The 12,494-nt window shown below is 42.2% G+C and overlaps 1 protein-coding gene across 3 annotated transcripts in view; it reads left to right on the top strand.

Annotated features, from left to right (window-relative positions):
* The window catches only part of GPR161 (G protein-coupled receptor 161), a 69,404-nt gene that overhangs the window by 27,102 nt on the left and 29,808 nt on the right, over positions 1 to 12,494 (top strand). For 2 of the 3 annotated variants that reach the window (XM_055403957.2, XM_055403962.2), the window contains exon 2: positions 10,168 to 10,585. In XM_055403957.2, coding sequence (XP_055259932.1) covers positions 10,212 to 10,585 — 374 coding nt within the window. In that variant the 5' untranslated portion in view covers positions 10,168 to 10,211. Of the gene's footprint in view, positions 1 to 7,605; positions 10,586 to 12,494 lie in introns of those variants that run through there. The other variant, XM_055403958.2, reaches the window with a different exon arrangement.

Below are 12,494 nucleotides of genomic sequence, written 5' to 3'. Positions count from 1 at the left end.
ACTCTTCAAGTAGAACCATCATATGAAGGGAAGGCTCACTGCGTGCCAGAACCTGTCCTAGGTACTTGATAGGAGTAAACTCGCTTGGTCCTCACAGTTATTTGGTGAGGAAGATGGTGTTCTTTTAAAAATCCCTTTACGTTTACCTTTTTTCTTTTGCTTGGCTGCATTTCACTGTGGCGCAGTCTTCTCTAGTTGCGGTGTGTGGGCTTCTCGTGTCGCGGAGCACAGGCTGCAGACCTCGCAGGCCTCTCTGGTTGTAGCGCATGGGCTTAACTGCCCTGCAGCATATGGGTTCTTAGTTCCCCAACCAGGGAGCCCACACCCCCTGCAATGGAAGATGGATTCTTAAGCCCCTCAGAATGATAATATTCTTTCTTACAGGAGCTGAGCTTCAAACCTAGGCAGTCTTTAGAGTCTATACATTTAACCACCATGCCACAGAACCTCTGACAAGTACAGAGAAACAGCAGGAAAAAAGTCCACTGTAGGTTGTAAAAATATGAGATGGAGCCGGAACATATCTGAGTTTATCCAATTAAATAAGGGAAAGCAAGAGAATCCACCTTTATATTGTAGTAATTCTGTTTTTGCAGTGCAAGACATTTCTAGAATTATTTCTTGGGAATTAGCATGCAGGCTGGTTTATAAAACACAATAGATACCTGTCTCAATATCCTACAGTGTTGCCTTGTTTATTAACCCAAAAGGTTTTTGATCTCTCCCTCAAGTGACAAGATTTGGCTTTGAATGATTTGAGGTTGTTGTCAGTAATCTAACCCAGCAGACAAGCTGACGTCTCTGGAAATGTTCAAGAAAACCAAAGGCAGTTCCCAAAGAGGACTGACTGTGATGCTTGGAGCCATGACGGTAAAGACAAGGACACATCCAGCCTTTCTTGGTGATGTGGCTGAGTGGGCTAGCTCTCTTTCCCAGGAATAATTTTCGATATGTTTATTCAAACCTCAGTTGTGTTCTAGTCATATTGTTTCTTGGAGTTGCAGCCCAAGGTGATTTATTTGCTCAGGGCAAGACGCAGGGAGAGTGGGAGTCTGAAACACCTTTGTGTCTGGCAGCATCACTGGCCAGGAGAGTGGTGATGTAAGTTAACTCTTGAATTTGCTTCCATTTAATATGCCCTGGCTTGTTGAGCCCTGAGTAGGCTGGTCGTCTGCCAGGAAGCCTTCCCTGGCTGGGATATTCCCAGTCCTCTGTCTTGTTAAAGGACACCCCTGGGGGATTTGCTGGGCCTTGTGCCAGAGGCTAGGGTTTTGGATTTTCCTGGGTGGGCAGCTCTTTGACCACACTCCCCTTCTGCCTTCTGGGGAGAGCTGGACCAGGTGATCCCAAGGACAGCAGCCAGCCCTCGGTTCTCTGATTCTGAGTTCACTGGTGTCTCTGCTGACAGGGCCACTGGAGAGGAACCATGTCATACAGTACTTTCTCCTTTTTTCTGCCTGTCTTTCAGATTGGAAACTTTAACATCCTATTTTAATTTTTTTAGTGGCTACATTTGTTATGCTAACACTCATATTTGATTTAACAATGACAAACTTTTGAAGGTTAGTCATTTATCAACAAATAATTACTGATGTACCTACTATGTGCCAGGCACTTGTCCAGGTGTTGGGAAAGAGCCATAACTAAGTCTCTGGCCTGAGTATAAACTAGCTTGTTAGGAATATTTTTAGTCCAATCATACCTTTAAGAGCTTCCATTTTGCTTAGAGTTTTAATTTCATCTTGGTTTTAAAGCTCCCAAGTTAGCTATTTTTATAAACCTTGGTGTAGATGTTTAACTTTTTAAATTTAAATTTCTTTTTTTTGCTGATCTTATTTTAGATTCATCCATGTATTTACCATTTTCTGTTCTAACAGTTGATTCTTATACCCCTTATTTCTGTATTCAGTTTCCTTCATGAAATGTATTTTTGATGGGATCATTCAAATAAGGAATGATCAGTAAACATTCAGTCTCTGTTTGCCTCAAAAGAATATTGTGCCCCCTCTTGAATGGTATTATAGAACTATAATGCAAGAGTTCTTTTGTTCAGCACTTCTGTGATTATTCCACTGTTTTCTGGCCTCTATTTTCTGTTTTCTTCAAAAGAAGACTCTGCTGTTTATCTAATTATTACTTCTTTATAGGGAAATTTGCTTTTACCATTTTCTCTGTATCTTGATGTCATTTTTCACTGTGATATTCCTTGATGTAAACTTTTTCTAATTTATCCTTAGAACTCGATATGCTCTTTTGTTTTCATGTGTTTCTTTAATTCTAGAAAATGTTCAATTAAACCTCTAAATATACATCAACCTTAAGGTAGACAGTGTCTGTCTACCCTAATGTAAGTTGGATGCTTTTGAATCAACTAACAGAAACCTAACTGAAAATAGCTTTAAAAATAATTTTACAATTGTATTACTTTGCATAATTAGAAGTCAAAGTTAAGGTGACTTCAGGATTTGCTGATTAAACAATTCCGGATCAAGCCTTTCTTATTTGCCATGCTCAGCATGTTGGCCCAGCACCTGTAATAATCCCAAGGTGACTGTCACAGCTCTGTTCTCTTGGCCATTAAGAAAAGGCTTCTCTTCTAGGGTCTTTGTGAGATCAAAGCAGCTTTTCCCAGATATCCACTGACTTTCAAGAAGAAAGGGAGAACAATGATAGTTTAGACCACTCAAGATCTAACTTTCAGAACCAGGGATGCGATCACCCTTCTCTGAGTCACTGGGAGGAGGACTGGACACCGAAACAAACTCAGAGGTCTGCTAGTAAGGAAAAGAACTGAAGCTGCTTTCTGGGCAGACACCCAAGAGTGTCTGCTCCCTTTCCCTCTAATCTCTCCGGATCCTGCTTCTTTGGACCATGTGTTGAATCTGCTTATCCTGTTCTTCATGTGCATTGACTTTTGTTGGATTTTTTTTTTTTTTAAGCTTTTTTTGTTGCCTTCTGGGTAATTCCCTCAGAGCTGTCTTCCAGTTCACCATCTTTCTCTTTAGCTGAACCTGTTGTTCAGCATACTCTGAGTATTTAATTTTTTTAGTTAAAATTCTGATTTCTAGAATTTCTATTTGGTTCTTTTTCACAATTATTATTAGTCTTTCATGTTGTTGTATTTTTTTCACTATGGTTTCTACCTCTTTTTCTTTTAAAGATTTTAATTGTGTTTATTTTATGGTTTCTTTTATATTTTTCTATTAATTTAAGTTCTTGGAATGTCAGTTACCCTGGTTTTTGTTTTGTGGATCCTCCTTCAAGGCAAATTCTATACATTCACTTTCATTAAATGTTTGTTTTGTGAGTGTGGAAATTCACTGCAGAGCCATTTTGTGTCTGCTTCTGCTAGCATTAATTTTTATATGAATTTATTAGCTTGCATAGTACATAATTTATAAATTTGGTACCCTCATCAGCATGGCACATGACTCAATGTGTGATTTCTCATGGAAAAAGCTTCAGATAAATGACTATTTTTGCCACTTTCCTTTGCTAATAAGAGGATTTTTTCTAATTCCTTTTTCATGGAGGAGGCAGCCCTTCTAGAACCCACTGTTTATGCAGGGTACTGTTTCCAGTTCTCTGCCTTGTGACCCAAAGTCATCCTCTGACATAAAGAAACCTCATCCCTAGGGGTTTTGAACTAGATCTAATAGGCTTTTGGCTAGAGTTGTGAGATTACAACACTGGCTTTGAGTTTTCTCTCTGTTTTCTGTTACCTGTGGATTTCCCTTTCTTTTTTCAAATTTGGCTTTTTAAAAACTTTTGGATCATATTTAACCCAGCATTTCCATGAATTTGGAGCAGGAAAGATGTTCACATCAGCTGAGTTCATCACATTTCCAGAAATGATTTCCATAATGAGTGAAAAACTTTTGCTCAAGTAATTATACTTATCGAGTACTTCCTATTCATTCCCTCATTTGCCTTTTTTTATTTAAAATATTTGTATTTTATTCATGTTTATTCTGTTTTACTGAAGTATAATTGCTGTACAGTATTATGTGTTGTCGGAGAAGGCAATGGCAAGCCACTCCAGTACTCTTGCCTAGAAAATCCCATGTATGGAGGAGCCTGGTAGGCTGCAGTCCGTGGGGTCACTAAGGGTCGGACACGACTGAGCGACTTCACTTTCACTTTTCACTTTCACACATTGGAGAAGGAAATGGCAACACACTCCAGTGTTCTTGCCTGGAGAATCCCAGGGACGGCGGAGCCTGGTGGGCTTCCGTCTATGGGGTCATGCAGAGTCGGACACGACTGACGTGACTTAGCAGCAGCAGCATTATGTGTTGTAGGTGTGCAAAATAGTGAGTCATGATTTTTAAAGGTTATACTCCATTCATAGTTATTTTAAAATATTGGCTATATTCCCCATATTGTACAGTATAGTAGTTTGTTTTATACCAAATAGTTTGTACCTGTTAATTCCCTACCCCTTTGTACCCCTCCCCTCATTGTGTGTGTTAATCTCTCAGTTGTGTCTGGCTCTTTGTGATCCCAGGACTGTAGCCCACAGGGCTCCCCTGTCCTGGTATTTTCCAGGCAAGAGTACTGGAATGGGTTGCCATGCCCTCCTTCAGGGAATCTTACCGACCTAGGGATCAAACCTGGGTCTCCCGCATTGCAGGTAGATTCTTTACCATTTGAACCACAATTTGTACTTTATTGAAGAGCTTAAAAAATAGTGATGGAACCCAGGTAGGTGAACCTATGATGGTGGAAAGACAAGAGTGGAACATACCTGGAAACAGGGCACTTGTCCTGTGACCCGCGCCGTCTCTCACCACCCCGTTCTGCATGGTCAGGAGATAAACACAGGCCTTGCTTGTATTTGTACCCCTCATTGTAGCTTATTTTATACCTAATAGTTTGTACCTCTTAATTAATTCCCTCACAGATGCCTTTGGTAGCTACTAGTTCTCTATATCTGTCAGCTTCTTTTTTACTGTATTCATTAGTTTCATTTTTTCGGTTGCACATGTAAGTGATAACACACAGTGATTGTCTTTGTCTGGTTTATCTCACTTCGCATAATACTCTTGATGTCCATTCATGTTGTTGCCAATGGAAAAAAGTAACGTGTTTTTATGAAAGGTGCGGTTCATCCTCACTCCCAGGGAGCAAACAGTTTAGTGGGAATAAAGAGGAGCAGGCTGTTAATTACAAGACATATTAGGGGGACACTGCTTTGCTTGGCTAAATTAATTATACCTCATGAAGTACCTCCTGTTCATCCTCTCATTTGCCTTTTATGTTTTAAATTTCTTAATCTTTCTAACTATATTCTGGGAAATTTCCTTGAACCTGCTTTTATATTTATATTTGAATAGTGAGTTCATAAGATACCTGCAATAAGCAAGCTAACACCACAGGGTTCTTCCTCACCTTTCTCTATTCTGTGATTTGTTTCTTCTTTCTCCCATAGTTAGAAATGTGTTTCCCAATGTAAGCGTGTATATTCAGTTGCTCTAGACTCAAAAAGAATTGTAAACTTAAAGCACCATTAACAACATCTAACCTGCTGTGTAAACTTAGTGGTTCTCTTATCTATACAATATACACCATTAAGAGTTTATAGTCAAAACACTATTTAAAAGCTACTTGACTTAATTCTTTTCTTTCTTTGATTGTTATCAATCTGACACATAGTTTGGCTTATTTTTTTTCTGTTTGCAATCAATTATACATTTACTTTGGCTTTATTGACTATGCCGAAGCCTTTGACTGTGTGGATCACAATAAACTGTGGAAAATTCTGAAACAGATGGGAATACCAGACCACCTGACCTACCTCTTGAGAAACCTGTATGCAGGTTAGGAAGCAACAGTTAGAACTGGACATGGAACAACAGACTGATTCCAAATAGGAAAAGGAGTGCGTCAAGGCTGTATATTGTCACCCTGCTTATTTAACTTCTATGCAGAGTACATCATGAGGAACGCTGGGCTGGAAGAAGCACAAGCTGGAATCAAGATTGCTGGGAGAAATATCAATAACCTCAGATATGCAGATGACACCACCCTTATGGCAGAAAGTGAAGAGGAACTCAAAAGCCTCTTGATGAAAGTGAAAGAGCTAGTGGGAAAAGCTGGCTTAAAGCTCAACATTCAGAAAACTAAGATCATAGCATCTGGTCCCATTACTTCATGGGCAATAGATGGGGAAACAGTGGAAACAGTGAGAGACTTTAGTTTTGGGGCTCCAAAATCACTGCGGATGCTGATTGCAGCCTTGAAATTAAAGGACGCTTACTCCTTGGAAGGAAAGTTATGACCAACCTAGATAGCATATTGAAAAGCAGAGACATTGCTTTGCCAACAAAGGTCCGTCTAGTCAAAGCTATGGTTTTTCCCGTGGTCATGTATGGATGTGAGAGTTGGACTGTGAAGAAAGCTGATCGCCGAAGAATTGATGCTTTTGATCTGTGGTGCTGGAGAAGACTCTTGAGAGTCCCTTGGACTGCAAGGAGATCCAACCTGTCCATCCTAAAGGAGATCAGTCCTGGGTGTTCATTAGAAGGACTGATGCTAAAGCTGAAACTCCAATACTTTGGCCACCTCATGCGACGTGTTGACTCACTGGAAAAGACTCTGACACTGGGAGGGATTGGGGGTGGGAGGAGACGGGGATGACAGAGAATGAGATGGCTGGATGGCATCACTGACTTGAGGTACATGAGTTTGAGTGAACTCCAGGAGTTGGTGATGGACAGGGAGGCCTGGCATGCTGTGATTCATGGGGTCGCAAAGAGTCAGACACGACTGAGCAACTGAACTGAACAGAACTGAATGTGCAAATCTGTTATTTCTCCCCTTTTCTCAAACATTTTCGTTTTTCAATAACTGCCTTAATGAATAAAATAACCCTGTGTATCTATTATTTTATATTATGAACTTATATCTTCAGAGTAAATATCTAGAAATGGAACTGCTAGATCAAAGGTTAGGTGCCTATGTAGCTTTGTTAGGTATTGCCAGATCCTCCTCCCTTCAGTTCTTATACTTCACATTTCCATGTGGAGGGTAGGAGAATGCCTGCTTCCCCACAGTCTCCCCAGCAGAGAGTGTTGCTAAACTTTTGAATTTTTACTGGCCTGAAAGGAAAGAAACAGTACTTCAGTGTAATTTTAGTGTCCATTCCTGTTATTTTGAATGAAACGGAGCATCTTTTCATGCATTTAAGTACAATAAGTGTATCTTTTTCTGTGAACTCTCTGTGTATGTCTTTTTTCAACTTTTATTGAGATATATTTGACACATAATACTGTATAAGTTTCAGATGTAGGTGATGATTTGATATATATGCATATTGCAAAACGATTACCACCATAAATTTAGTTAACATCCATCATTGCACATAGTTGCCATTTTTTAAAAAAAATGTCTTTTAACCACTTTTCTACCTTTTTATTTTATAAATTAAAATTAAAATTTTATTTTATAAATTAGAATGTCCTTTTGTGATATACGTTTTAAGTATTTTCTCCCATTTTGTCATTTGTTTAATGACTTAGAATTTGTTTTCTTTACCACAGTGTTATCACTTATACAGTTAAGTATAACATGCTTGCTGCTGCTGCTAAGTCACTTCAGTCGTGTCCGACTCTGTGTGACCCCATAGATGGAAGCCCACCAGGCTCCCCCGTCCCTGGGATTCTCCAGGCAAGAACACTGGAGTGGGTTGCCATTTCCTTCTCCAATGTGTGAAAGTGAAAAGTGAAAGTGAAGTCGCTCAGTCGTGTCCAACCCTTAGCGACCCCACGGACTGCAGCCTACCAGGCTGCTCCATCCATGGGATTTTCTAGGCAAGAGTACTGGAGTGGCTTGCCATTGCCTTCTCCGATAACATGCTTATAGGACCTTTATTTGAGATGTGCTTAGTCGCTCAGTCATGTCTGACTCTTTGCGACCCTATGGACTGCAGCCTACCAGGCTCCTCTGTCCATGGGATTTTCCAGGTGAAAATACTGGAATGGGTTGCATTTCCTTCTCTGGGGGAATCTTCTCAACCCAGGGATTGAACCAGTTAATAATTTACTTATAAGAATGAACAAAATTTAGAACTCAAGAAATAAAATCCAAAAATAAGCTAACAAACAGAAGGTGTAATTATAAAGTATATTTATGACACAAAACTGGAGTACCTAACATATTGCATAGCTGAATCAAAATTCAGAATATTTTAGCAGCCTGGAAATATGAACCAAAATGCACAAAATGATGTTTTGTACTTAGGCTTAAAAGCACTAATTCCATAAGTTCAAGCCTGGGAACACCTGCCTTTACATAAACTCATATGTGTATAAACAAACCTTGGGTTTTAATTGACCACCATTTGTATAAGTCCAACAGGGTCCATTCTAAAGGAGATCAATCCTGGTGTTCATTGGAAGGACTGATGCTAAAGCTGAAACTGCAATACTTTGGCCACCTCATGCGAAGAGTTGACTCACTGGAAAAGACTCTGATGCTGGGAAAGGTTGGGGGCGGGAGGAGAAGGGGACGACAGAGAATGAGATGGCTGGATGGCATCACCGACTCTGTGGACATGAGTTTGAGTGAACTCCGGGAGTTGGTGATGGACAGGGAGGCCTGGTGTGCTGTGATTCATGGGGTCGCGGAGCGTCGGACACGACTGAGCGACTGAACTGAACTGAACTGAACCGGGTGATAACAGTTGCTAAAAGAACATGCACTCTTAGAATGAACAATAGTAGAAGATTATCCTGATAACGGAGAAAATTTTCCCTTTATACTCACCATTTGCCAGATATCCAGAGTGGTATGTTCAGTTCGGAGGGCCACAAATCAATAGGGTCATTGAAATTGGTGAGCAACTGAGGAAGTCTGAGTTAGTAAAGAATCCAGAAGTCACATCAGGAACCTGGGAGATTTGATCTGGAGAAAAGAAAGCAAGTCATGTGTGAAGTATTTGAAGGCTGTCAAGGGCAGGTGGGATGAGAATTACTTGATGCTATTCAAGCTGGCAGGATCTGTGGTGGTGACCTAGGAATGAGGCTTGTTGTGAAGGGAGGCTTTCTAAACTGACCTTTAGGGCTGCTGGGAAGGGGAAGGACTGCCTTCCTTACCTACCTGCTCCCTATGGCCAGAGGTGTCTGGACAGAGGGTTCTGGTCAAGCAGAACCTGTGGGCTGCTGCTTTGTAGGCAGTCTAGGCACCAGGGTTCTTGCTGTCTGGCTCGTGGAAAGCGGTCTTTCCTTCCCTTCTGGTGTCTTCTCTTTGTCAGGAATAAAAGCAGGTGGGGAAAATGATCTGTGGGATTTTTTGGCTAATTAAAGTAGATCAAAATTTTGGAGAAACATTTGTGGGATTTTATGTTAAAATATGTCAACCTTGAGTTTTTGCCGAGAACCTGAGCCAGAATCCTGACAGGAGGGACACCCCTTGTCCAGAATGGTATTTGTGGGCAAAGACCTCAAAGTCTTATCCTCTTATCCATGTATCTTTATTGTTGGCTCCTTGCCCTTTATCCCCATGAATTGATGAGAACAGCAGCAATGTCTCGGTATGAATTGTACTTGTTAAAACCCTGCCTAGAGATCGCAGACTGATCCCTATGATAATCTTATTGTCCAACTTTAATGGGCACAGGAATCAAACCAGGAGTCGGATTAACACACAGGTTCTGATTTGGTAACTCAGAGGTGGGCCTGAGATTCTGCATGTCTAGTAAGCACCAGATGATGTTGATGCCACCGGTTCAGAGTCCACACTGCATTTCAGGGGTCCAGAAGCAACAGTCCACATAAACCATGTGGACTGAATCAGAGTCACCTGTCCTGTGCTTGTCTAAAATGCAGACTCCTAGGCTGTACCTCTGTTCTCTGGGACTAGAATCTTTAGGGGTGGAGCCCAAGAATCAGCTCTTCGAGCTGGTATTGCAGGAGATTCTTGAGTACACTGAAGGTTTTTAACCACTGGTCCCCGGGAGAACGGATGGGAGGTTTTAGAGTGGGGGAATGCATTGTTCCAGGGGGTACAGTGAGTCACATGAAGAGCTGGTTGCAGAAAACTGGCTGCCTGTGTAGAGCTTGCATGAGGACAACTGACTGGGACCCGGGGGCCTCGGCTGCCCTTGTGTAAAGTGCACTTGCCATGGTTTGACGACTCCTCTTCTGTCCCTGGGGCTTGTCTTTCCAGTCGTCCAGCATGCTCTGCCCACCCCCCGCTGAGGCACACTGACCATGAGCCTCAACTCCTCCCTCGGCCACAGGAAGGAGCTGAGTAACCTCACCGGGGCGGCCAGTGACCAAGGGGGCGGCGGCGTCACAGAGCTCATCGCCATCGTCCTCGTCACCGTTTTTGTCTGCCTGGGCAACCTGCTCATTGTGCTCACCTTGTACAGGAAGTCCTACCTCCTAACCCTCAGCAACAAGTTCGTCTTCAGCCTGACCCTATCCAACTTCCTGCTGTCTGTCCTGGTGCTGCCCTTCGTGGTGACCAGCTCCATTCGGAGGGAATGGATCTTCGGTGTGGTCTGGTGCAACTTCTCAGCCCTCCTCTACCTGCTCATCAGCTCAGCCAGCATGCTCACCCTTGGGATCATCGCTGTCGACCGGTAAGCTTGCCTCACAGAGAACTGAAGGATTTAGGAGTTTGGGCCAAGGGGGATCCTGAGAGATCATGCCTTCCAAGCTGCTTCAGTTCCTCTGGAGGGTGCCAGGGGCTGTGCTGGAGAGGGTGAGAAAGCAGAGTTTTTCCTCTTCTTCCATCCCCTCAACCAGAGCACCTCTGATTTTATCTCATCTAGCTTGCATATAGTTTTATTTTTTAAAAGAAGTTCCAATACTTAAAAAAAGTTCTAGAAACCTCTGCTTCTCAGTTGATAGATGAGACAGAAACTGAGAAAGGTGACGTGGCAAAGGAGGTACCAAATCCAGTTCTTCCGCAAAGTGCCGCCTGCTCTCTTTTGCTCGGGTTGGGCCAGAGCTGCACCAGGGCAGCCTAAAGAGGAAATCTGCTCCATCCTCTGCAGTGCAGGGGCCTGCCCCAGGCGGAAATGAGAGCAGGGGAGGGAAGACAACTGAGGGAATGAAGATGGTGCCACCCGGGAGAGACAGTGTGTGCCTTACAAAATCTCAGCTTTCCCCTCCTGTGGCATGGGTGGCTCTAAAGGCAAGAAACAGCCCTCAGCTCTATCTAGAAGGTTCTTCCAGATAGTGAGTTGGGCTGTCAGATTTAGTTGTGCAAGTCCTACAGGGTTTGACAAGTTTCCAACCCCTAGAGTCATCTTCTTTCTTAGGATTTTGCCAGTGGTCACTTCACTCATCCCAGGCAAGGGTTCAACTGCACAGAAACAAAGAGGGGAAATTCAGATTTGTTTGATTTACAGAACTGGGGAGAGAGCTAGCAGTGGAGTCAGGGGAAACACAGAGGGTGCTCACCAGGGCTGTTATCACTGGGTGACATAAGTCCCCTGGCTCCCTTAGAATCATCAGGTTTTGAACCAATGAGTGGTGGCTGGATGGTCCACCCAAGGTGCAGGCCTCCACTAGGTCCAAGGCCAGACTCCTGCTGGTTCTCTGTGACTGGAAGGTTAGAATGAAGGAAGCCATCAGGTGACTTCTCCAAGTATGTTCTTTCCCCAACCAACAATAAAAATAATACTGAAAATATAAAGAGTAAAATAAGACATACCATGCAGAGTTGTATATACGTTCTATGCAGAGTTCCAAAGAATAGCAAGGAGAGATAAGAAAGCCTTCTTAAGTGAATAATGCAAAAAGCAGAGGAAAACAATAGAATGAGAAAGACTAGAGATCTCTTCAAGAAAATTACGGATAACAAGAGAACATTTCATGCAAAGATGGGCACAATAAAGGATAGAAATAGTATGGCCCTAACAGAAGCAGAAGATATTAAGAAAAGGTGGTAGGAATACATAGAAGAACATACAAAAAAAGTCTTAATGACCTAGATAACCGTGATGGTGTAATCACTTTCCTAGAGCCAGACATCCTGGAGTTTGAAATCAAGAGGGCCTTAGGAAGCACTACAAACAAAGCTAGTGGAGGTGATAGAATTCCAGCTGACCTATTTCAAAACATAAAAGATGATGCTGAGAAAGTGCTGCACTCAATATGCCAGCAAATTTGGAGAATTCAGCAGTGGCTACAGGACCAGAAAAGGTCAATTTTCATTCCAATCCCAAAGAAGGGCAATACCAAAGAATGTTCAAACTATTGCACAATTGTACTCATTTCACATGCTAACAAGGTAATGCTCAAAATCCTTCAAGCTAGACTTTAACAGTATGTGAACTGACAGTTTCCATATGTACCAGCTGGATTTAGAAAAGGCAGAGGAACCAGAGATTAAATTGCCAACATCTGTTGGATCATAGAAAATGCAAGAGGGTTCCAGAAAAACATCTGCTTCATTAACTATGCTAAAGCCTTTCACTGTGTGGATCATGACAGAGGAAAATCTTAAGGAGATGGGAATACCAGACCACCTTACCTGCCTCC

This window comes from Moschus berezovskii, chromosome 4 (genome assembly GCF_049115385.1).
Source record: "Moschus berezovskii isolate FMDL1 chromosome 4, NW_MosBer_1.0, whole genome shotgun sequence".
NCBI classification, from domain to species: Eukaryota; Metazoa; Chordata; class Mammalia; order Artiodactyla; family Moschidae; genus Moschus; species Moschus berezovskii.
This window is presented reverse-complemented; position numbering and strand designations above follow the sequence as displayed.